General features: G+C 46.2%; 1 protein-coding gene across 1 annotated transcript in view; it reads right to left on the bottom strand.

The window, feature by feature from the left end:
* Nucleotides 1-26,115, bottom strand: part of CSMD3 (CUB and Sushi multiple domains 3) — a 1,047,538-nt gene that overhangs the window by 229,674 nt on the left and 791,749 nt on the right. Inside the window, exon 48 of the mRNA XM_085893781.1 lies at nt 21,371-21,484. Coding sequence (XP_085749907.1) covers nt 21,371-21,484 — 114 coding nt within the window. The remainder of the gene's footprint in view (nt 1-21,370; nt 21,485-26,115) is intronic.

Here is a 26,115-nt window from a genome sequence, read left to right as displayed (position 1 = left end):
TCGTTCTCTCTCTCTCTCGTTCTCTCTCTCGTTCTCTCTCTCGTTCTCTCGTTCTCTCTCGTTCTCTCGTTCTCTCTCGTTCTCTCGTTCTCTCTCTCGTTCTCTCTCTCTCTCGTTCTCTCTCTCGTTCTCTCTCTCTTTCTCTCGTTCTCTCTCTCTCTCTCGTTCTCTCTCTCTCTCTCGTTCTCTCTCTCTCTCTCTCTCTCTCTCTCTCTCTCTCTTTCTCTCTCTCTCTATTTCAATGCTGTGGCAATCCACCTCACATCAAAAAATATATAAAACCCCCAAAAACTCAGACATCATCATATTCTGACCTTATACCTGTACTTCCTGTCCATCTCCATCTCCCAGCTATATAATTATCTAAATATCTTCATTGAAGAAAACGCTTCTTCCATTAAAAGCTTTCGAAAATGTGTTAAAATGCTTCAATTCCCTTCCCTCGGGTATGAGCACACCACATGTTCTTCTTCATCATGCTCTATTCTTCTTCTTCTCCACAAGGCATGTATTACAAGCCTGTCTCTCACCAAAACCGTTGGTCTGTCATCCATTCTCTGCTTCCTATAGCATGACCTTTCTCCATGCCTTAAACAACGATTCCTTCCAACCATCCCATGATCTTTATCTTGGATTATTAAATATGGATATCTTGAGAAGTACAGCTTGCAATGGTTGCCTGTTGCACAACAATCAAATCTGATTCATGTTATTTTACAGTGGCAAACCCCTCTGTGTCAGTTCTTTCCCCAACATCCCCTTCAAGCACACATCCTTACAACCCCACGCTTTTATGTGCCTCCTCTTCAGCATCCCCTCACTTTATGTTCCTCCTTTCGGCTGTCACTCCAGCCTTTCCAAGCTTCCTCCTCACCCTACCATCTCCAAGCTTCCCCCTCACCCCACCATCTCCAAGCTTCCCCCCTCACCCCACCTTCTCCATGTTTCCTCCTCACACCACCCTCTCCAAGCTTCCCCCTGACCTCACCCTCTCCAAAATCTCCCCTCACACCACCTTTTTCATGTTTCCTCCTCACACCACCCTCTCCAAGCTTCCCCCTGACCTCACCCTCTCCAAAATCTCCCCTCACACCACCTTCTGGCTGCTTCCTCCTCCCACCAGCGTCAGCAAGATTCCCCCTGACCTCACCCTCTCCAAAATCTCCCCTCACACCACCCTCTCCAAGCTTCTTCCTCACCCCACCTTTTCTAAGTTTCTTCCTCACCCCACCCTCTCCAACACCCCCCACCCCTCACACCATCCTCTCCAAGTTTCCTCCTCAACAAACACTCTCAAAGCTTCCCCTCAACCCACCTCCCCAAAACAAATTTTCCTGCCAACCAACCCCATCAATGCTTCACCCTCTCAATTTCCAATCGTCTCACCCCCTCCCATTCCCCTGCCCATCCCACCACCTCTCATATTCCACTCAAGCCCACACCTAACCAGCCTTCTCCCTACCATCCATTACCTTCCAAGCATCCCACCAGTCCTGCACTGTGTGAAAATCAAATATCCGAGAACTCAGCTCCATCCTCACAGATTTCTCAATCCAGGCTGCCAGTGACAGCCCAGATATCATCTGGTTCACAGAATTCTTCCTCTGAGAGACATCCCCGACGCCTTAATGTCTCTCCCTGGCTATTCTCTCCTCTGGTTTGATCGACCTGAACCCTGTCTTGGCAGGGAAGTCGCACTGTACATCAAGAACTCCACTTCTCACTTACCACGTACTACTCTTACACCTCCCAACCCTCAGAGTATTTTTGTGACTGCCAACAGGAGTATGTGTTTTTTGTGACCCCCCCCCCTCTGCTCAAACCTCTTGTTTGTCACTATGTTGTACCATCCTCAAAACAATTATGACTCCATCTACATTTCTCTCTGAGATCACATGGTCCAACTATTAACCACTCATGACAACTTTTTCTTCCTCCTATGTGGAAACTTCAAATGTCACCATACAAATTGGCTGGGTGTTGGCACCTCTCATCAGCTATGGCACTTCAGCAAAGGACTTCTGTGACTCCATCGGACTGACTCAATCTGTGAACTTTCCCACCCAGATATCTCCCAATGGCAAATCCTCCTTATAGACTTGGTGATGACCAACTTCCCCACAAGATGTCTATTGCTCTTCCTCAGCTCCAATTGGTTCATCTGATCAGATGCTTGTGAGAGTCAACATCTCTCTAGCCATTCTCAGAGAGCAACACCAATGCCAGGAAGTCTGGTAGTTCACTCAGGGTGGATTGCAGGGATTGCAAGAAGCCATCTCTCTTCAGGACTGGCTTCCCATATCTACTGTTTCTGATATTAACTCAGCCTGGGATTTCTTCCACAGAAACCTGCCCTCACTCATGCACAGATTCATCCCATCTTATATTCAGTTATCCTCCTCTTTTTCCTGCTCATAGTACACTGAATCCTGGAGTGAAGCAGTTGCTCTGAAACAACTTGCATTCTCTTCCTGGAAGGCAAATCCAAATGAAGGTAATCTCAGTACATTCCAAAAAGCCCACAACACCTGCGTGTCCATGCTCAGGAGAGCCAGAAAATAACATCTGTCCAACCTCATGAATGAACTTTCAAACTTGTCTCCCAACTCTAAAACCTGGTGGCACCTTGTTAAGTCTGTCTCGGGTGTATGCTTCACTTCCATCACTTCCCAAACTTCAAATAGCACCACAGCCAATTCCGTTCATGAGAAAGACGAATGCCACAATTCTGTGTTTGCTTCCAAATCTCACGTCCCCAGTCCCAACCCCTCTTTGTACCCACCCCTCCCAGATGGACCCAACTGCTTCGAGACTATGCATCTTTTGCACCTGAGAAGGTGGAGAAGATTGTGTCAACCCTAGGCTCTGACTTTGTTCCTGGAACAGCCAGCATCAGCTCACATGTCCTAAAAACCAACTCTGCTGATCTGTTCACCCTAATTTTTGTCCCAGGTCATCTTCCATCTGCAGGGAAATCAGCCAACATCACTGCATTACATAAAAAAGGTGCAAAAACTACTGATCCCTTAACAACAGCCCCAGCAACTTAATTCCAAACATCAAAATGGAATCCATCATCGCAGTTGATATGAAATCCTTACTTTTCTCCAACAGCGTCATCTCAGCTCACCAATTTGGATTTAGCCCAGGTTACTCTTCCTTTGACATGCTACTTATACTCATCCAACAATGGATGGAAGCCCTCAATGTCAGACATGAGATCAGGGCCATCTCGCTGGACATATCTCGTCCTTTCAATACAGTCTGGCATCCCAAATTGCTCTCCAAACTCTGTGCCGATTGCATCCAAGGCCAACTCCACAAATGGCTTACTGAGTTCCTCTACTTTAGTAGCCAACATGTGACTTTCAACAGAATCCTTTCATCTCCGCTCGTTGTCAAGTCTGGAGTGTCTAAGACAGTTCTGGGCCCCAACCCATTCCTAATCTTCATTAATGATATCTGACTTTCTGGAAAACCACCCCCTTTATCTATCAGATGATGACTCCACCCTCTGTCATGACAACCCTTCAGACAGGCAAGCTGCAGCTTCTTCCGTCTTCAGGCCACGACAAAAATCACAAGCTGGTCAAACACTTGGAATATGTCTTTCGATCCTGACAAATGTACACACACACATATATATATATATATATATATATATATATATATATATATATATATATATATATATATATATATATATATATATGTATATATAAATATATATACATATATATACATATAAATATATATATATTGTTGTGGTTACCAAATTCGCAAACCACCATTCAGGTCCCTTAGGTGAGATATCTCGTGGGTACATGTGTAGTTAGGCCCAAACCCGTTGTCTAGTGGGAATACATGTCATTCATGCGTGCTGCGACTCTTCAGGATAGCCGTTTTTCTTTTGCTATCTTTATTTTGGACCAACCGCCATGATTACCACCACAACCACAACATCAACCACCAACCACAACGCCGCTTCACCACAACCGCCACGACCTTCCCGTCACACCTCGCAACCGTCGCATCGCCACCGTTCTTGCCCCGCTGTGGGTACCGGTGTTGGACTCGTGCAGGGCGCGCACCGAACAGCGTGTACAAAATCACGGATTTTGTGCTTCAAAAACGGATCAAAAACGACACACGCCCACTTTTTGCCGTCCAATCGGTGAGCGAGGGGCAAATTGGCCCCGCCCCCAGGGCGATCGATATATGCAAATTTATGGATCAAAAAGCCTTCACGCCCACTTTTTCTCGGGCCAATGGGGAGCGAGGTGAAAGGTCAAAGGGAGGGGGTCAAAGATGAGAGGGCGAAGCTACGGGGCGGATAAAAGGACCGTGTTCGTCAGTCCAGAGAGTCCAGAGGCGGAGAGTAGGAGAGTAGGAGAGTAGGAGAGTCGGAAACAGAGAGTCAAGACTTCGCGGGCGGTGGAGTTGGCAAGAAGGAGCTGGTCGTCGTGTGCGTTGGAGTCGGAACGGAGGGGACGGAGCTGTGGAAAGGCAGCGACACCAGACGAGGGGGTGTTCGCGTCGGGAGCTGCACCCCAGGGAGGCCGACAGCGCGACCTGGCCGAGGTGGAGACGCTCGTCGCGGGATAATAAAAATCCTCTATACCCCGAGCATCAGCAACCCCCTCCTGTTTCCCCCCGCGCTGAGATAGTGCGACCAAGGGGGCCCCTTTCCCACCCCCCTACCAGACACTGTCCGCGAGGCCCGCGGAGTTGAGGCACCATCGCCGCTCCGCGTCTCATCACCAGACGGGTAGGCGCGACCCGGTCTCGGCCTCAGGCCCTCCTCATCTTTGAGGGTGTTCTTTTCCTTGGTTTTGGGTATGTGTTGTCGGCGCCGTCTGTGAAGTGGAATTGTATAAGTGTTGCCGTGTGCTCGGTAGTCGGTATTAGCTCTGCATTGTGTTTTCGCTTTTACATTTGCTTTTTGTGTAAATTGCATTGTGTCTTTTCTGTGTGCTTTTGGTGGAATTGTATATGTGTGCTCCCGTGTGCCGCGAATAAATGTGCTTTGTGTTGAACTGTTTCCCGCTTCGCTTCGTCTTTTCCTCTATTGAATCCCCATCTTGCTTCACGTAAAGGGTTGGTAGTGGGCTGAATACGCCCGATAGTGTCGAACCGTCGAGGCTCGACGATAACACCGCCGGTTATTCTGATAGTACGGAACAGGTCGCTAAGTGGCCCGTGTCCGAAGTCGACCTGCGGCGAGGTGCGATCGCCCGGCTCACCCTCCGCGTGGGTACTTAGGTAGGTCGACCACAGCAACCCTATCCCACGCGGGGGCTGATTGGCTCGATCGCGGTGAGATCAAAGGTCCACCCGTGACTGGTTCCCGGCGTTAGTCCGAGAGGGTCACGACTGGATTGTCCGTCCGGTGGGCGACGTGCCGCGATTCGAGTTACGTGGCCGTCAGCACGCCGGCGGGCGCGAATCCGCAACACTGGTGTCAGGTCGTGCGATACAAATTCATCGCCTCCACGCGGCACTGGTATTGGAGAGCGGGACAACAGGCTCTCCTGTCTCCAGCGAAATTCACGGAATCGGTCCAGGGTGAGAGAAGCGACCCCGATTCCCTCCAAATTACGAGCGAGCAAATTAACCCTTTAAGAGAAGCAAGATGGCGTCTCAAGGCGAGCGGGAGCCGGGGTATTAGAAATGGATGTAGAATGTGTAGAATCCATGGTCCAGGATGGAATCCCCGAGCAGGAAATGTTGATTGTGCAGGAACACGGACTCGCCCAACTGAACCCAGAGCCCGAAATGGGTGCGGCAGCGTCACAAAGGTATGACACCTCCCCCCTCTCCACCAAAACCCGCCGACCCTTGCCGAAACGGCTCACCCAAGCACCCGACATGGCCTAGCTATAGCGCCATGCTGGCGGCAATGACAGCGAGAATGGATGCGAATACACAACAAATAATCGAAAAGATGGATGCAAACACAACTGAATTTATAAACGAAATGAAAGGCATGAACAAGCAAATGAAGGAAGAACGAAAAAGCTGGGTGAGACGCAGAACATGGGCCGATGCCTGCAGGCGGGCATGAAGGCCGTGACAAAGGAAATAATAATAGTTGAGACAAGGGAGGTAAAGGTGAAGAGGTGACCGAGTTGGCAGAGACACGGGAGACAGTTCAAAAGGGAAGACTACACGATGAAGACGGGGTAAGTGACGCACACACACACACGGAGGTAGTGGAGGATAATGGGGGTGAGCTCGCGGAGCGTGTGGGGACCCAGTGCGAGCAGCGGGATAGCCTCCTCCAGGAACGAGGGGAGGGAGTATGCCCCTTGAGGGCGAGTCACGACCAGGTGGGTCTGGTCGTGCTTTGCGAGGTTGAGGGGACGAGTGCAACTGGGGTGCACGGAGAGCTTGGGGGGTATAGAGGCCCCGGAGACCCTTGTGGGGACACGAATCCCCAGTGTGGTTGTCCCTGTGTGTGTGGTGCAAGGTGTGAGTGCGTCCCCGTGTGTGGAAGCGACCCCGTGTGTGAGTGGTGTGGTGGCGATGGTGCCGGAGTGCGTGCTTCCTGGCACGCCGTGTGTGGATGAGGCACCGCGGGTTAGTGCCCCCGCGTGTGTGAGTGAAACGGCCAGTGTGAGTGAGGCACCGCGGGTTAGTGCCCCCGCGTGTGTGGGTGAGGCACCGTGTGTGGATGAGGCACCGCGGTTGAGTGCCCCCACGTGTATGAGTGGGGCACGGTGTGTGGAAGAGACCGCGTGTTTGAGTGTCGCCGTGTGTATGAGTGAGGTACCGCGGGTGAGTGCCCCCGCGTGTGTGAGTGAGGCACGGAGTGTGGATGAGGCACAGCAGTTGAGTGCCCCCGCGTGTGAGTAGTGAGGCACGTGTGAGTGGTATGGTTTGTGCCAGGGAGACCGTGTGTGTGAGAGAGCGGTATGTGAGGGAGATGTCGGTTGGCATGCGGGAGCACGCAGCCGCGTCTCCCCGTGTGAATGTGATGGAGTGGACTGTATTGATCAGAACACGCAGGTGTGCGTGGGTCGAATGGCGACGACGGCGACAGAGGAAAGAAAGCCGAGGAGCGGCTGAAGCTATTTCGGGGACCGTGCCGGGTTCGCCCAGCAGTGAGCACGCGGTTCGTGCTGTGCAACGCACGAGACCGCCACGTGCTCGCTTGCGAGAGTGAAGTCCCGGTCCGGAAACGCACGCGGTGGATTTGCCGATCCCGCGGACGGACAAAGTTTAGGCAGGTAAATGGATTTGGACCGGACGGGTTCTCCACGGGATCGTGTGTGTTAAGCTCCAACGGGCAAAGCACATGTGTTCGCGTGGGAAACCCCTCGAGACGTGGGGCTTGTGTTTTTTTTATGCGCACGGTGACGTCATGGCTGCACGTGTGGTTGGAATCCGGCAGGAGTGGTATCTCTGCCGGATGGTACCGTCCAAGGAGGGACGAGGAACACGTGCAGCTGCATGACGTCACGGGCAGGTGTAAAGTGCGCGAGCTCTGAGTTGCCGCGCAGGTGCTGCGCATGGGAAAAAAAAAATAAAAAAAACAAGCCTCACTTTCGGGTGCACAGGATTCCTGGGCAAAGGGTGGAAGACCCCCTTGACCCTGGGCACAGGATGGAAACTAGTTAGGGGGAAGGGTTAGCTTAGTTAGACCGACTTCATGGGGCAGGGGTAAGTCCTCATGGAGTCCGTGGAATGGATTAGGTAGAGGGATTTAGTGAGCTTTAGGTTGGGAAATAAAATGAATTTTTGAGTTAGGAGACAGTGACAGACTTGTGGATGTGTAGAGGAGGTGTAGTTTAGCGACGTAGTGTTAAAAGGAACGTGCTACTAGTTTAAGGGACGACGTGGGAGCACGAGGTAGTTAGGGGAAGTAGTTAGAAGGATGGCAGAGTTCAGCGGTGTGTGTGTTGAAGAGTTGTTGGTGAGTGGATTGGAAGCATGTGCTTGGTGAGTGAGTGAGGCCAGCGGGTCTGTGTGTATGGAGTGAATGGGGAATGCATGGTGCGATGAGTGATTGGGGGGAGGAGTGACTCCCGCCCAAGGGACCCCGGGGTCAGAGTAAAGTGAGTTAGCTGGGTTAGTCAAATTAACAAAAATGGAGGTCGTTTTGTTGTTGGTGGGAAAGTAGGCTCGAGACCCATTTGGAGGGGTGCAGGAGCCCTGTTGACGGGCTTGGGAGCGTGGCTGCGAAAGGTGAGTATCGCTGAGTGGGTACCCCGGGCACCAGGCTAGTCGGCCGCGAGGCCAAGGCCCCATGGGGGGGCCGGGATAGCGTAGTGGGCACGGGTGCGCCTGCTTGGTGCGGGGCCCGGGGCGCCATTAGCCGCGTGGGCAGTGTTGTGCAGGCCGGGTGACCCTCGGAAAGGGGCCGGGAGGCCGGCCTGCCACGTGTGCGTTTCAGGGAGGTGTTGCCATGGGGGCACTCCCCGGTGTTAGGGAGCTGGTAGGCTCGGAGGCAGTGTAGTGCCCGGGGGTGCCATAGCGGGAGATTCGGCAGAGGGTCGTGCCTGCCAAAGGGAGCCACGTGTCCCAGCCAGGAGACCGTGTGAGGGCACGGAGAGAAAATTGGGGGGCGAGGCCCGAAATTGTGAGGACACCAACACAGGCGACAGGAATCTGGGTTTATAGAACCAATAGTTTAAGCGAGAGGCGCTTGTTGAAAGCCCCGGGGTAGTTTAACAGTTAAATGGTTAGGGTAGATTAGGAGATGTACCCCTCCGCACCATCCATCCCCTCGCTCTCGTTGTGGGCCGCTGGACCCACTTTGGGTTAGATCGCCGAACTCTGGGGAGGCCATTCTGAGGCTTCGTTGGGCCTCGACACAGGACGTTAGCTCTCCCTTGTTCCCCTCCGGGAAGGGAACGTAGGGGTTGGGAGTAGGCTAGGTGACAGGATAGGTTAGCCGAACAAGGACGATAAAGGGGGTTAGGGGACGATTTATAGTGGGGGAGTAAAAATAAAAACAACAGAAAAAAAAATTAAGTTGGGGCTAAATTGGGGTTTGACAAATTAAGGGAGTGGGTATGTACAGTGACAGGCAAAGGCGATAGGTTGGGAGGGAGACAGGTTGGTAGGTCCGAGCCGCCTTCCATGTGGCCAGCACCACCGCACTCCCTCCACCAACCTCCACTGAACGGCAAAGGCTGGCCAGCTTCATCTGCAGCTGCTTAGCTGCAAGGCCTGTGCCGGCTGGATCGTCTGCCGGCTGGTTGTTTTTCTGCAAGGCCTGTGCCGGCCAGTTCATCTGCTGGCTGTTTTTCTTCAAGGCCTGTGCCGGCCAGTTCATCTGCCGGCTGTGTTTGCCTGCAGCGGCCTTCTTCTGCGGGCTGTGTTTGCCTGCTGCCTTTGCCATGCCATGCCCACTGCCCACGTTCACCAGCCCCGTTCAATTTTGCTTTGCCTCCCCCCCTGTTCGTTTCCATGTGCGCCAGGATCAGAAAGCAACAGTTTGCAAGCTGCAAGAACTGCCCTGTTGGCAGCTACAACACGGGCCTGCAGTGGCGGCCCGTGCACCGTGTTTGCGTCCATCCATTCATCCATCCATTCATCCATCCATTCGTTGTGTTCATTGCGTGTGCCACTTGAGCTGGCACGGAGACTGCGTTTGTGCAGCCCATGCACCGTTGTGGTTCACTGCGTTCAGTTCAAAAGGGAAGGCCTTGGACTGCGTGTGAGCAGCCAGCCACGTTCCCTGTCACCTGCATTGTTTTGAGCCAGAGACTGCATGCGGGCAGCCTGGCTCCCTGCTAACTGCTTTTCTTTTGCAGAGTTCAGTGATCCTGGGCCATGGTTTAGTGTAAAATTTGTAAGTTAAGGTTAAGATGTACTGTACATATGAGTGCGCCCCCGGCTTGTATGTCTTAGTGCCGGCAATTTTATTTAAGTCGTCCGTGTGAGTGAGTTTGTTTAGGTAGTTACGCAGCCCTCAGGTTATTTATTTTGGGGACACGAATACCATGAATGTCGCACTCAGGGATCCGTAGGTAAAATGTACTAGGGGAAAACTACACATGATGGCACACGAAAATTTGACGACTCGGGACGAGTCTGTAAAAAGGGGAGGGGGTAGTGTTGTGGTTACCAAATTCGCAAACCACCATTCAGGTCCCTTAGGTGAGATATCTCGGTAAGTACATGTGTAGTTAGGCCCAAACCCGTTGTCTAGTGGGAATACATGTCATTCATGCGTGCTGCGACTCTTCAGGATAGCCGTTTTTCTTTTGCGATCTTTATTTTGGACCAACCGCCATGATTACCACCACAACCACAACATCAACCACCAACCACAACGCCGCTTCACCACAACCGCCACGACCTTCCCGTCACACCTCACAACCGTCGCATCGCCACCGTTCTTGCCCCGCTGTGGGTACCGGTGTTGGACTCGTGCAGGGCGCGCGCCGAACAGCGTGTACAAAATCACGGATTTTGTGCTTCAAAAACGGATCAAAAACGACACACGCCCACTTTTTGCCGTCCAATCGGTGAGCGAGGGGCGAATTGGCCCCGCCCCCAGGGCGATCGATATATGCAAATTTATGGATCAAAAAGCCTTCACGCCCACTTTTTCTCGGGCCAATGGGGAGCGAGGTGAAAGGTCAAAGGGAGGGGGTCAAAGATGAGAGGGCGAAGCTACGGGGTGGATAAAAGGACCGTGTTCGTCAGTCCAGAGAGTCCAGAGGCAGAGAGTAGGAGAGTCGAGAGGCGGAGAGTAGGAGAGTCGGAAACAGAGAGTCAAGACTTCGCGGGCGGTGGAGTTGGCAAGAAGGAGCTGGTCGTCGTGTGCGTTGGAGTCGGAACGGAGGGGACGGAGCTGTGGAAAGGCAGCGACACCAGACGAGGGGGTGCTCGCGTCGGGAGCTGCACCCCAGGGAGGCCGACAGCGCGACCTGGCCGAGGTGGAGACGCTCGTCGCGGGATAATAAAAATCCTCTATACCCCGAGCATCAGCAACCCCCTCCTGTTTCCCCCCGCGCTGAGATAGTGCGACCAAGGAGGCCCCTTTCCCACCCCCCTACCAGACACTGTCCGCGAGGCCCGCGGAGTTGAGGCACCATCACCGCTCCGCGTCTTATCACCAGACGGGTAGGCGTGACCCGGTCTCGGCCTCAGGCCCGCCTCATCTTTGAGGGTATTCTTTTCCTTGGTTTTGGGTATGTGTTGTCGGCGCCGTCTGTGAAGTAGAATTGTATAAGTGTTGCCGTGTGCTCGGTAGTCGGTATTAGCTCTGCATTGTGTTTTCGCTTTTCATTTGCTTTTTGTGTAAATTACATTGTGTCTTTTCTGTGTGCATTTGGTGGAATTGTATATGTGTGCTCCCGTGTGCCGCGAATAAATGTGCTTTGTGTTGAACTGTTTCCCGCTTCGCTTCGTCTTTTCCTCTATTGAATCCCCATCTTGCTTCACGTAAAGGGTTGGTAGTGGGCTGAATACGCCCGATAATTAATCGAACCGTCGAGGTCGACGATAACACCGCTCGGTTATTCTGATAGTACGGAACAGGTCGCTTAAGTGGCCCGTGTCCGGGTCGACCTGCGGCGAGGTGCGATCGCCCGGTCTACCCTCCGCGTGGGTACTTAGGTAGGTCGGGACCACAGCAACCCTATCCCACGCGGGGGCTGATTGGCTCGATCGCGGTGAGATCGAAAGGTCCACCCGTGACTGGTTCCCCGGCGTTAGTCCGAGAGGGTCACGACTGGATTGTCCGTCCGGTGGGCGACGTGCCGCGATTCGAGTTACGTGGCCGTCAGCACGCCGGCGGGCGCGAATCCGCAACAATATATATATATATATATATATATATATATATATATATATATATATATATATATATATATATATATATATATATATATATATATATGTATATCCCCCCCCCCCAAAAGGATCATCTGGCAAACCCTGACCCCCACCCCCATCTCCTTTCTTAACAATCCTTTTGAGGAAGTTCAGTCACTCAAACTCCTGGGTCTCACAACTAGCCATGATCTTTCTTTGGCAAACCACATTTCAAAGTTGGCTTCCAAAGCCAGTCACTGACTGGGCATCCTCCATCATAAAAAGTCATTCCTTGGCACACCTGAATGCCTACCCACCGACAAGGCCTTCATACACAGCTTGATGGTGTACTGCTCTCTCCTCTCTGCTAGCTCCCCTATCTTACACGTCACTCAGCTTGACGCCATGGAAACCAAGTCCTTCAAGATCATTGAAATCTGCCACGCTGAAGCTGTCTGTGGGCCGATCATTTTCCCATCATAGACAGATCGGTGGTCTCTGTCTTCAACCACCTCCTTTCTGGTCTTGCACCCTCTGCTCTTTCCTTGCTTTATTCTCTCCCCTTTCCTCTCTATTGTTCCTTTTGTCCTGTTACGTTCTCATGTGTTCATTGTACTCAGCTTTTCCATGAGCCTCGACTCTGTAACCAAAAAATAAAAAAGTACATGGTGGCAATGTTCTCTGAAATTCATGTGGTGAAGATAATTTCTGTCTAACCACTTGCAATGGTTTTACTATCTTCTTATTCGCAGTGGTTGTGACAGTCCATAAACCACAGGCAGAAAAGGTACTGTCACAAGCAGTATTTACAAAAAGAACACTGCAATTGTGTCATTTATACTAAACATATGTGGTGATGCTTGTTATTCCAAATAATCACACACAATAACCAGGAGAGCTACTCAATAGTGCATTCGTTCCCTTTTTAGCAATCCTTCAGGGGTGTAATTTATACTTCCTAATTTACTATATTTACCCCACGTACGTGAAGGGAAAAGCGAGGTTAAGCAATTGGTTAACTTGTGTTTGTCTGTTCGTTCATCCATCCACAAACGTCAGTTTATGATCGAGGAACAACAATTAAAATTGAATGTTATATCTTGAACACGAATGGAAAAACAAACCTGCAGTTTAGCAGGACTTTGGCTCTGTATTTGTCCTGATCACACGTGCACAGAGAGGAGTCAGATAATATATTTATAGTCTGTGTGCCTGCCTGACAATCAAACAAAATTGAAAATCATTCCAAACAGGAAACTTACTGTTTTTTAAGGATGTCATAAAGGACACAAACAACAGGCACGAATAACTAATGCAACATGTTAGAGAGGGTGGTGCAATAGCCACTGTTATTTGAGGCGCCGCGAGGAGGAGTGATGGAAAGGGACACATCGGCCATTTTGGAGTTAATGCCATATAGCACTATTTTAACCCTTACCCTATTATCTGAGCCTATCATCATCATATCATTAAAAATGTCGCTTAAATCACTCCTCGCGGCGCCTCATTTGTCAACAGCAGTAAACGTCCGGAATTCATTTTTCATCCGACCTTTACAATCTTTATTTTGTTTAAATCGAATTACATACTTGAACGCAAATTGTCTTGCTACCACTTCCAGACACCTCCAGTTTTGCAGTACTTGCATATGTTAAATAAAGTGGCGATAAGACTACTTCAACAGTGCAAAACTTCAGGATTTTTTAATACGACCTTTAAAATAATTATTTTATTTCAATTGAATTATATACCTGAACACTGTGTGGGGCAAGTTCGATGAACTCTCTGGTTACCTCCACCATCGACGGTGGATGGAGGTTATGTTTTCACCCCTCTCTGTTTGTTTGTTACTTGCAAAAATGAAGACTTTTCAAGTATGTTGGTCAGTCGATTTTGTTATTCTGTCTGTCTGTCTGCCTGTTTTATTGCCTACAGGTCACAATTTTAAACCTAGTTTCGCAAAACTTCACCACATGGTAGAGTGTCAGAAATAAGAAGTCTATTGTTTTTGAGGTCAAAAGGTCAACATAGGCCAAAGGTCAACAACTTAGGCAAGATTTCTAAAATCCTCAATTTTCATCCGATTGACTTGAAATTTGAAGAGGATTTATATTTCAGGTCACTGAATGCAACCAACCAATTATTTTTGAGGTCAACAGAGACCAAAAGGTTAACATAGACCCAAGATCAACAACTTGGGTGGTATTTATAAAATCCATAATTTTCATCCGATTGACTTGAAATTTGAAGATGATTTGCAGATCAAGTCACTGAATTCAACCACCAATTAGTTTTTAAGGTCAAAATATGTCAAATTTCTAAAATAGTGAATTTTCATCCAACTGACTTGAAATTTGAAGAGGAGTTGCATATTTGGTCATTGAATTCAACCACCAATTATTTTTGAGGTTCCTAATAATAATTTTTTGAGGTTCAACGGGCCTTCACTTCGGATTCCTCTGTATTTTCATTGATGTATGTGCAAAATGTTTTATGGATTTTGCAAGTGTGCTATGCATGACGTCGTCTTCTTGTTTGTTTGTCTGACTGTGTGCAGGATATCTCAAAAAAGTTGTGGACGGATTCGCATGAAATTTGGTTGGCAGGTTGGGTGTGTGGCAAGGACAAACTGATTAGATTTTGGTGACTATCGAGATACAACAACTATAATTTTTTCAGTAATTCTTCATCATTGAGAGATCGGGCCAAAATTATATATAGCATGATATTTCAAAAATGTGTTGGGCCTAATATGTTGTCGTGGATCAGGCATTACGTGGCAGAGGTACGCAGTGCCCTTGCCGTCTTTTTTATTTTACTTTACTTTATACACATGACATCTTCACGTAAGCAGCTCATTAGCATGCGCGCACCATTTGCATTTGAAACCTCGCACCATTCTTCAATGACACATCACCTCAGACTTTCACCCTCCTCAGACGCCAATGCTGCAACATTCCTGCAACCACCACAATGCATTCCCAAAATTCCCCACAACATCAATGCACAACCCAGACTCCCCTACAAACACCATCGACGCCACAACCCCACCCACAATCGCCTCCATCACAACAGCTTCGCTGCCAAAACCACTACGATGACTCAACCACATTGCCATAGCTCACCATTACAATTCCACAACTGCCTCCATCCAAAACTTGCCTACACTCACTGCTACAAATGCCACAAACACAACATCTCAACCACCATGCGACAACTCACCACTACACTCACCACTGATGACCACCGCCACCCTTTCTGACCAGCAGGAATGAGGAGATGCACTCATGGACGGAGAACACAACTGGGTAAATCTCCAAGTTAAATCTCGGAGTTCCTTCGCGTGGTAAGTTGCGGATCAACTGGGGGGCATTTCTGGTATCAAACCCTCGCCTGGGTGGGATCAAGGCTGGGGTGAGCGTCCGCACACTAATGGCAGAGCGAGGATACACCCACAGCTCGCCTGTTCTGCCTCCAGGGCTCGGCCAGCTCAAGAGCATTATACATCGACTGAACTCCACATGCTCGCTCTCTTAGTTTGGCTCTTCATCTGATCCAGCCCCTCTTCTTCTTCTTATCTGGCTTGCCTGCTTCCACTCACTCTTGCCCATTCTACTTGTGGCTGGTCTGCCTGATTCTCTCATATCTGGTTCACCTTCTGTTATTGGTGACACGGAATAGAACGGAGTCCATGAAGCAGAGCACTGGATGAGCAGGAAAACCAGACCAAGTGCTGCCTTACCCCATAAACAATAACATGAACAGATTTATCTGCACTCACGTCCCCAACTCATTCCCTCTCTTCCTCCATTGGTCCAGCATGGTCTGCACATAGTTAGCTGGGAAGTTCAACCCCACCAATTGACTCATATTAGGTGGTGCGTACTTGGCAGCTCACCTCGGCTGCACCTGATAGGGTAAGTTAATGAAAGCACGCATCAAAGGCACAAGGCCCCCAATTTGTGGCGGCCGTCCACACGAAAGGTATCACGGGAGGTAGTGAAACCCTGCAGGATTAGCAGTACGAATTGGCGTTCATGGTTGCCAAGCAACTCGTCGGCAGGAGTTATCTGTGCCCGTGGCCTCAGGACTGGGCATTCGGGAGGAACCCGAGTGCTTCCCCTTGTGGCAAACCTCAAACCCCAGATCAGCAACAATATATAGCATAATATATCAAAGTATGGACTGATTTGGATGGAATTTGGTGGAGATTTTGGGTGTGTGAAAAGGAAGAATCATTTCAATTTTCGTGAACATATGAATCCGTATGCAGAAAAGATATTTTTAAAATTCTTCAAGTGATTATTCACCATTGAGAGATGGGGCGAAAAACGAGACATGGAATTTCATATTTCAAACAGTTGTGAATGAGTTCTTACAAAATTGCAGGGATGACTTAGTTTGGTGAAAAGAACAAGTCGATTTGATTTTGGTTCAGTTCCAGATCCAAATCTGGCCTATCAGTGGGATACAAAACAAACTGTTCATCCTGGCAGAGGCATGCACTCTACCACGTGCCGTTCCAGCTTGGTATGTTTTCATGAGGTTAGGTTAGGTTAGGTTAGGTTAGGTACGAGAGCATGCACCGGGGCGGCGTGTCACTGCATTCACTTTCCGTGGTGTTCCAGAGACCTTCATCTGGCCATCCCCCAGGCAGATGACTGGCCCATCCCCATCTCCTTGAGATGCCGATCAACCTGCTGCAACCATGAGGCAAGTGGTCATCCCGTTGGCCTTTGCCACTCATGAGGCTCAGTAGCTGAGAGAATCTGGTGAGTAGGATCAGCACAAGGAGATTGAGCCACATGTCCATACAGCTGCAGCTGATGCTCATGGACTATACAGGAAACAAATCTCATTTGAGTCTCTCTCAGCAACCGCTCATGCAGCAGCAGTCCAACCGCTTTGGACACAAAGTCTGCGCAGCTATAGCCAAGGATTCTCCAAAGAGACCTGGAACCGAAGGAGTTGTCTTTGTCTCAGATCCTTAGTCAGAGTCCAAGTCTCACCTCTGTAGAGCAAGACTGGAAACACCAAGAACTCTACAGCTCAGATTCCTCATTCAGCGCCTCAAGGGCTCTGACAAGGACATCTAGTGTTTCTATAAGGATGAACGCATCATCTGCGAAATTAAGGTCAGAAATCTTGACATTCCTAAGCGATGCACCGTAAATTGATCTCTCTGACATCTTCCCGAAAATCCAGTTTATGCAAGTGTTGAAGAGTGCGGAGACCAACACACACCCGACAAACTCCAGTTACCGGAGTCCAGTAACAACTGTAAATAAGTCAGAGATGGAACCACCACACCTCACAGCATTTTCTGTGCCAGAGTATAGCCGAGAAATCAGATGGATCAATTTTGCTGGCATCCCGCGAAGACCGAGAATCCTCCAGAGGGCATCTCGATTTATTGAATCGAATGCTTTGTGGAGATCAACGTAGGCTGCAAGCAGCCCCTGCCAAAACTGTCCTCTGCGTTCGGTGAGGACTCAGAGAGCAAGGATACTGTGAATCGTTAACCTCTTTGGTATAAAGCCCGAATGTTCCGGGGCACTGGTGCTCAAGCAGATGGTGGTGAACCCTTTGAAGAATTATCCTAGCAAAGACCATGCCCGGCACTGAGAGCAGCATCACCCCTTGGTAGTTGTTGCAGTCCTGGTGATTACCTTTCCCTTTCTAGAGAGGGACACCAAAGCTCCTTTTCCAGTCAGTTGGGATGATGCCTGTGCTCCAAACAGAGCACAGAACTGCATGTAACGACACGAGTGCAGCATTTCCACCAGCCTTGAGAAGTTCAGCATGGATGCCACAGATCCCTGGGGCTTTACCCTCTTTCAACTGGTTCAACACAGCCTGAGTTTCCACAAATGAAGGCAGTTCACAGTTGATTAGAGGGTCAGCAATGGGGATAGTTATACCCTTGATGTTCAACTCAACAGCCGGTGGGTCCGCCTGGTACAACCGCTTAAAGTAACCGGCCCAACGGGCCTTCACTTCGGATTCCTCTGTATTTTCATTGATGGATGTGCAAAATAATAAATTAAATTAAATTAAATGCAATGTTGCGATCGATCAATTACGAAAGTATGGTGTTTTGCACGTGTGAGCACACAATTTCGATCGACATTTTGCAATGATAATATAATAACCCTGCTCACAAAGTCTGTCGTGATGTTTGTGCTCACCACATATACCTTCATGCTGCAAGGAATGAATCTGTAATTGTAACTGACAGTGATGCATAATCAACAAATGTCTGTAGTTGTTGACTCTATTCTTTACGGTGTTGTGCCACTTTGATAATGAGCAAACACATCATGTCACCTAATCAAGATCGGGTTATTTAGACTTCAGTAAACCATCAAGAAGATTCATGCTGAAAGCTGTAGTAAAAGTTAGCCTGAGAGTGCACCGTGGCTATGATGGGCCAAATGGCCTCATTTCTTTGTTTCAACTCGTATAGGATCGTGCAACTACTTGCACTCAGTGTCGTCCCATGGTGACTGTGGATCCTTTCCATATTAATTTTCATTCTGCATAAGAAATATAAACACTTCAATGCAATTAGTTTCATTCCCAACACCACACAGAAGGGTGAGGCATAAGCCAAGCTCTGTCCCTCTCCCCACTGAGGAGGGGGGGAGGGGGCACCCAATGTACGATACTTGATTGCCCAGAGCATCGTTATTTCTTGTTTTAACATGAATTTGATTCAGACTATAATTTAAAATGTTTATTTTGACTTTCACCGATAACTGAAAAAGTGTTACAAGAATGTGGTACAGCAAATTTGGGGGCAATTGACAAAGGGGTATGGAACTGTATAACAATCGAAAAAGAGCATGACACATACATGGCATGGGACAACATGGATGTGTATGTATATGTACACACACACACACACACACACACACACACACACACACACACACACACACACACACACACACACACACACACACACACACACACACACACACACACACACACACACACACACACACACCTTTTGATTTACGCCATAGTTGCGTTCTTGAAGATAGTCGTATAAATGAAAAACGTGCAAATTAAAAATAATTTCCCCATAAGAAATAGTGGAATCGGTGGTGGTTCGAGGGAGTGCTGCATCAATCCTAGTTTTTATTGTCCTATTTTTACCAATACAGTGGTTTATTTTACTTAAATTGTAATTTTTAAAATATAAACAATGAAAAATTGTGAAAACGCTACCATGTACTGTTGCATTTAATAAATTCTAACAACTAAAAATAGAAAAATTAAAGAAATGGAGATGTTAACACCACGTTACCTGCTGCTGCTGATGTCTTCTTGTTTCTGGAAGTGTTGAGGGGAAGGAGGTGGAGGAGTTATAGAGGAGTGTCACTTTGACCTTGGCGAAGATTGTGGTGTTGATGTTGTTGACGGATGTTGAATTGGAGAGGGTATGAGATGCGGTTTAGCTTTTTTACCGCTAGATGTTGAGGGCTCACTGACATCGTCCTTTGGATGTTCTTTCCCTTCATTTTTTTTTTGAAAAAGGAAAACAAAGTCGTCTGAGCCACCTTCATCTGCTTTTCTTTTTGAATTAACTTCTAGCAGCTGAGGTCCACTTGGACATTTTGGGTCACTCTTGAGCTGCATTCTGTGTTGAGTCATCTTCATCGAAGTTGGTGAGACCCATATAAATGAGGCGGAAAGCCTCCACCATCCTCGTACGAGTGAGAGTACGCAGTGGCTCAACCTCTTCACTTTCTGTCTCCGATTCCTCCACCTTGCATTCCTTCTCCAGCATTAGAAGCTCCTCATTTGAGAGCTCCTCCTGGTATGAGTCCAGCAACTCCTCTACATCACCCTCCTCCCCCTTAAAGCTGACAGTATTGGCCGTTTTAACGATGTTACATCGTGCTTTCGACAAATCATTATTCACACTGAAACCCTTGAAGCCATGAACAAATTGAGGGCAAAGTTTCCGCCATATTCCATTCATGCAGGAACGGGCGACTTCCTTCCAAGACTCCTCAACATTACATAGAGCATCCCTTATTGTAAAGGCCTTCCAGAATTCCTTTAGTCATCCGATTATTATCAGTTGATTTCACCAGGTTTGCAAATGTTATTCGGTGATAATACGCCTTGAATGTAGCAATCACTTCCTGGTCCATGGGTTGTATTTGAGATGTCGTGTTGGCTGGAAGAAACACAACCTTCATGTTTTTGTTAAGGTTCTGGATGGATGTTGGATGAGCTGGGGCATGATCGAGGAGGATGAGAATTTTAAAACTCAAATTCTCCTTCTCACAATATTCATTCAACTCGGTAGCAAGCTGGGAGCTAAAATATTCACAAAATATTTGGCCTGTTATCCAACCCTTGGCATTTGAATACCAACAGACAGGCAAACATTTTTAAACATGTTCCTTCATCGCCCTGGGCTTTTCTGAATGGTAAACCATTAACGGTTTCAATTTACAATCACCTTCGGCGTTACCTCCCAAAAGCAGCGTGAAGTGATCTTTCGCTGCTTTAAAACTAGGTGTGCTCTTCTCATCACGAGAAATGTACATCCTACGTGGGTGGCATCCTATTCCAAAACAGACCAGTCTCATCATTGTTGAAAATTTTTTTTGGAGAATATCCACCTTCCTCGATCATGGCCTCGAGAAACGCAGGAGACTTCTCGGCGGCAAAGGTGTCGGCAGCAGCAGCTTCTCCAATCATCATTGGAGAATCAAATCATCATGTTGCAATAGTTGTAATGCTTCCAGAAGTTCGAAAACCACCCAGAACTACAGGTAAATTACTTCACTTCACCTTCATCACTTATTACTGTCTTTAAAAAAAAAAAAAAATTGCAAGCATGCTGACAGGCACATTCTCCTTGTTTTGGTGTTTAATCCATGTGCTAAGCATGCGTTCCATTTTCTCCACAATGGAACTTCTAGCATACGATGTCTTGGTCGCACTCACTGAGGTTTTACTTTTAGCACTTTCTTTTATCTTTTCCGCACGATTTCTTATTGTTGGCAACATGGATTCACTAAGGCCCAGCGCACGCCTCATATCAGCTGTATGATCACCTCTTTCATACCGTCCTAAAACATCCATTTTTACTTCAATAGTGATGGCCTTCCTGTGTCTTCTGCTCACACTACCAACCTTGCTACACAACTGATGCTTTCCAGTCATGATTGCAAAGGCTCCACTTATTACAGCGGCAGAATTCACACGCAAAATAGCAAACACTTCACCAAACGCATGAAGCGAAGATGGAGAGTTCCCGCCTTCCAGAAACTAACCGAGGGAGGGGAAGGCGGGAAAACGAGGGCGAGGGAGGCAATCTATCTAGCCGACATCAGCTGTTATAACGAACATGTTCTCATGCTGTTCAGTGAGAAAGTTAAATCGCAGCATTACTCACGCACTCGAATCGCGTAATTCCAAACGCTCGTGAACGTAAATTAAAAAGTGGTAAAAATGACAGGCGCGCACGATTCTAAAAACACGCAAACAGAGCACGCGTAAAAGGCAAGCTTACTGTATGTATGCATATGCATATACATATACATATAACTTCCAGCTGTGGCTACATACTCACCATGGCACAGTGGTGGCTCTGGGTTAGCCTGCAGTCTTGTACCAAGCTGGCAGGTAATAATGTCGCTTCCCACAAGAGAAAAGCCCTGGTGACAGGTATACTTGATGATGTCACCTAAAGGAAAAGTTTAAAAGTCATGCACAAATCAATTCGAACTCAGTGGAATAATTACTAACACTGCAAGTGAATACAAGGCCTGCATAATACTTGAGCCAGAGACTCGATCTCAAAATCAACTTTTTTTGACTCAAGATTCAGAAGACTGAACACTCTGCAGGCGCCAGGACTCAAATATTTAGCCTCAAGTATTTAAACCTGTGGCTTGATAGAGTGATTTTATATTTTGCTGCATGCAGTTATTCATTTTCAATGCAAGGTTGTATAAAGGTTCAAAGACCTGAATGGGGAGAAGGTTGGTAATATGACAAAATATAGACACTAATATGCTAAAGAGTAAAAAAAAAAAATTACGTGACTTGAGAAATCACCGGAAGAATACAGTATTCCATGACTTGATGAAATTAAGCTCCTGAAATTCAACCAAAATTCTGGTGAAAATAATCGATCATGATCATCAAACAGATCACTCAGAAGGCTGAGTGGCTTGTTGTGGGATTATACACTATATCTGTCTCTTTCCTTTATAGTCCTGAGCCGGTGTTGGAGCATCTACCACTGCCATTCCAAGCATCTTTATCATTGCGTCCATGTTTTCTTGTGTCTTCCCCTTCCTCATGTATAAGCTACCAGATATCATTTCTTTTGTCATATATTTTTTCCAACCAGTGACTTCTTGCTCCACATCAAAAATACTTGAACTCATTTCCTTCGGTTCACAGTAACGATTAATGTGCAATTTCTGGCAATTTTATCGAACACCCAGTCACTTATCTTTCTTCCATTTGGATTCTCAGCATTTAGCAGTTTTTAGTCACAGCACAACTCTAAACTTTAAATCTTTTTACGATCACAATTTATCAGAACCCAGCATTCTGCTTACATTTGTGGCTATCGAGAGCATCAACATTCACATGATTTTGAAACAAGTCGTTTGCTGAATTGACTTGTCTTTCCAATTATCCCACACTTTGCAATTCAAATTTGTGTTTATATTTCACTGCTGTCAGCATACTGATTGTTACAAATTTATAATGCCAAAGTAAGTGAACTCTTTTACCATCTCCACATCCTGTCTGTCAAATTTTATCGTGTAAATGCTGTTCTCTTTTTGGAAATGATCATCAACTTCATCTCCCTTGCACTGAGCAACTGCTCTGCCCTCTTGTTTGCAAGTTTCACTCAATCTAAGAGGTGTTGCTATTCTTCACTTCTTCTACCTGTGAGTACTACGTTGACTGAGTACCATAATTTTGTGACCATACATCCACCAATTTTCACTGTTCCTTCAATCTCATGAAGGGACCCTCTCATGATGTGCTCAGCATGTAAGTTAAAAAGATAAGGAGACAGGATACATCCTTGTCAAACACCTTGTCCAATCTCAAAGTGATTGGTCACAGAGTAATACCCTGATTTACGTCTCCCCCTTTTATGTTGCTTCGCAAATACATCGTCAATTTATTTATTCCACTCCCCGATTTGTTTCCTCACCCACACTTTCACCACTGACAGAATCTGTCCTTTCTTGTATCCATCGCCTCAACCTTTACCGCCACCTACTCTGTACACCAACTACATTGTGTCATGCTTAAAGAAATATACTGTACTGTAGAGTAAAAGTAAAACCGGTAAAAGGCAGCAAAAAATGTTACCTTCGATTATTATTTGTCGAACGGATGCTGGTGATTGGTGAACGAGTGGTTGCTGTTGCTGGGTTATTATGTTTGCCTCCGACTAAGGTGCATACCATCTATAAAAATGCCGATGTTCATTGCAAGTCGTCGCTGGTTCAACTGCTTCTGGACGAGGTGACAATATAATTGAGTATATTCGATATACATACATATGTATACATACATATGAAGCCTGGTGTTGGCGCAGTGGTAAGGGCAGCGGCTTGGGATCCAAAAGGTCCTGAGTTCAAGCCCCGTTGGGCCACTGAATTAATACACCAGGGGGTTGACTCAGCCTGTCATCCTTCCGAGGTCGGCGAAGTGAGTACCAGTATACTGGGCCGGTGTATACCCCGGTTAAAATTGGTGTACCATATCCCTGTGTGTGGTAAGAGGCGACCAGGGTTGCGTCAGGAAGGGCATCCGGCGTAAAACATGTGCCAAATCACTATGCGGATCATAACGGATGATCCGCTGTGGCGAACCCTAACGGGAGCAGCCGAAAGAAGAAGAAGAGATACATATGTGTATAGACACACATATATCCAGGGGGCTGCAAAAGTAGGTATACAGTAATGATATACAGGTGTACTCCTTACTGTATACCTACTTTTGCAACCATATATATATATACATATATATATATATATATATATATATACATATATACATATATACATATACATACATATATATATATATATATATATATATATATATATAAATATACATATACATACATATATATATATATATATATATATATATATATATATATATATATACATATATACATATATACATATACACATATATATATATATATATATATATATATACATATATACATATATATATATATATATATATATATATATATACAAACATATAAATATATATATAAATATACACATATAAATATATATATATATAAATATATATATATATATATATATATATATATATATATATATATATATATATATATATGTATATGATAATTCTTTAATTTGAATGCAAGAAAAACTCAAACTCTTAAATATGTTGATTATTTTTAATTATATATGTCTGGTAATTGTTTAAATTTTTTTTAAATATATGTGTATTAACTGTCATTAACCAAAAAAGGGTAATACAGTATAGGTAAAAAGTGAAATAAAATAGGTGAAGTGGTGATGTGAGGAACACATCCTCCCCCTCCCCGCCCCTTTATTCCATTAATTATTATGAGAAATATTGCTTTGATCTACATTGTTTTGATATTCGTCACACTTTCCAGGAACACAACCCAGATGTAAACCAGGGTCTAGCTGTACCAACTGGTGTCCTGTGTGTCACTTTCTGTTTCGAATGTAATGAATGGATCATTCCAGTGATACGTTGAGAAAACCTGTTGTTCATCACGACTGAGCACAATTTCTCAAGGATCACCGTTTTCAATCCCTTGGAGTGGTCTATCAAATGCTTGTACAGACCTTTGGTGTGTTGACAATTTCACCATGACCACCTTGAGATTAAAAATTTGGTCTCTTATGGTTCTTACAGATTTAAAACAATCTTGTTCTGCCTAGCTCTTTCAGAATCACGTTTAGCGTTCATTCTTTCAACAGTGACCTTGAGTAACACTTTACCAGCAAGGCTTGTTAGTAAATATATTTTATTATTTCCACATTGTTTTATCTTCTTTGGAAAATAAACAAACATTGCTTGGTTCCAATTGTCAGGCGATTTCTTTGAATTCTAGATTGTGAAGCACAAATGATATATGACCTTCTTTGCTTCCCCCTTCACCCTTGGTTCAGCTGTAATGTTATCATGACCAGGGTTTTCAACCCATTTTTTTTTGTTTTTTAATCGCCACTACAACTTCTTCCATTAATTGCTGCGGTTCAACTCCTCCTTCATGATCCGTAAATACTATCTGCGATCCTCTCCTGTGTTCCTATTGTACTTTTTGCACAAATGAATGCAGCAATCCCTCTCATTATGTTAATGTCGTTTCCTTCACACCAAAATTTGTCATCTTAATCTTTTAATGTCAACATTTGCATGAATTTACATGCAATTATTTTCACTGCTCAATACAAGTCTCACGTTACATTCATCTGAGAGGGCGTTTCAACCTCACAATGCTTGTGCGCATTAGCAATTGCATCTCTTCTCGATATCCATCCTATTTCAGTTCTTTTTCGGATGAGCACTCCCTCATTTCATGTTGAGGGGTGTTTAGCAGACTCGCCACACTTTCCAAATATGGGTTGGTGAGAATAGGAAGCCAAGGGAATTGAAGTGACTCCAGTCAGTGGAAAAAGAGTAACTTCCTAAACCACTCGACCAATTTATCCATATAAGTCTTCAACCAGCACCTCATTTAAAATTTGTGTCATTTTATATTTTTCGTATTAAAGAAGCAGACTGATTATTTTTTGTTTAATACTCCTGGGTAGCCTTGAACTAGTGTAGAGAGCTGAACTATTTTTCTTGGATCCATTCCTGAACTGAGCAGAAAGAAGCTGATGATTGATCAGTGTTGCAATCAGCTCCTCAGTATTTCATGACCTTTTTCATGTTGCTCTGACAAAGTTAGGCTCCCATGACATAGTCTGAATTATGAAATCAGCCGACATCCATGTGTACAGTCTTCAAGGATGGGGCATAAACAGTGTTGGCGATGACGTAGTTGTTGTTCTTACAGAATTCAATGAGTCTACTTCCTGGATCATTGTATTTTCCATGTCCATAGATTATATGTGCTGCCACTCCTCTGGTGGCATTTTTCCACCTTCACATTTGTATCATGAATCAAAATTAACAATCCTCAAACCAGGATTATATTTCTTACATTTTGTAGGACATTGTAATGTTCTTCTCTGATATCTTTCTCCGCTGCTGATATCGATGCATCAAACTGTACAATCGGTATGCTATAGGGAGGGATGTGTTTATTCATCT

The sequence above is a fragment of the Eptatretus burgeri genome, chromosome 9 (assembly GCF_056783735.1).
Source record: "Eptatretus burgeri isolate ZD-2024b chromosome 9, Ebu_testis_v1, whole genome shotgun sequence".
NCBI classification, from domain to species: Eukaryota; Metazoa; Chordata; class Myxini; order Myxiniformes; family Myxinidae; genus Eptatretus; species Eptatretus burgeri.
This window is presented reverse-complemented; position numbering and strand designations above follow the sequence as displayed.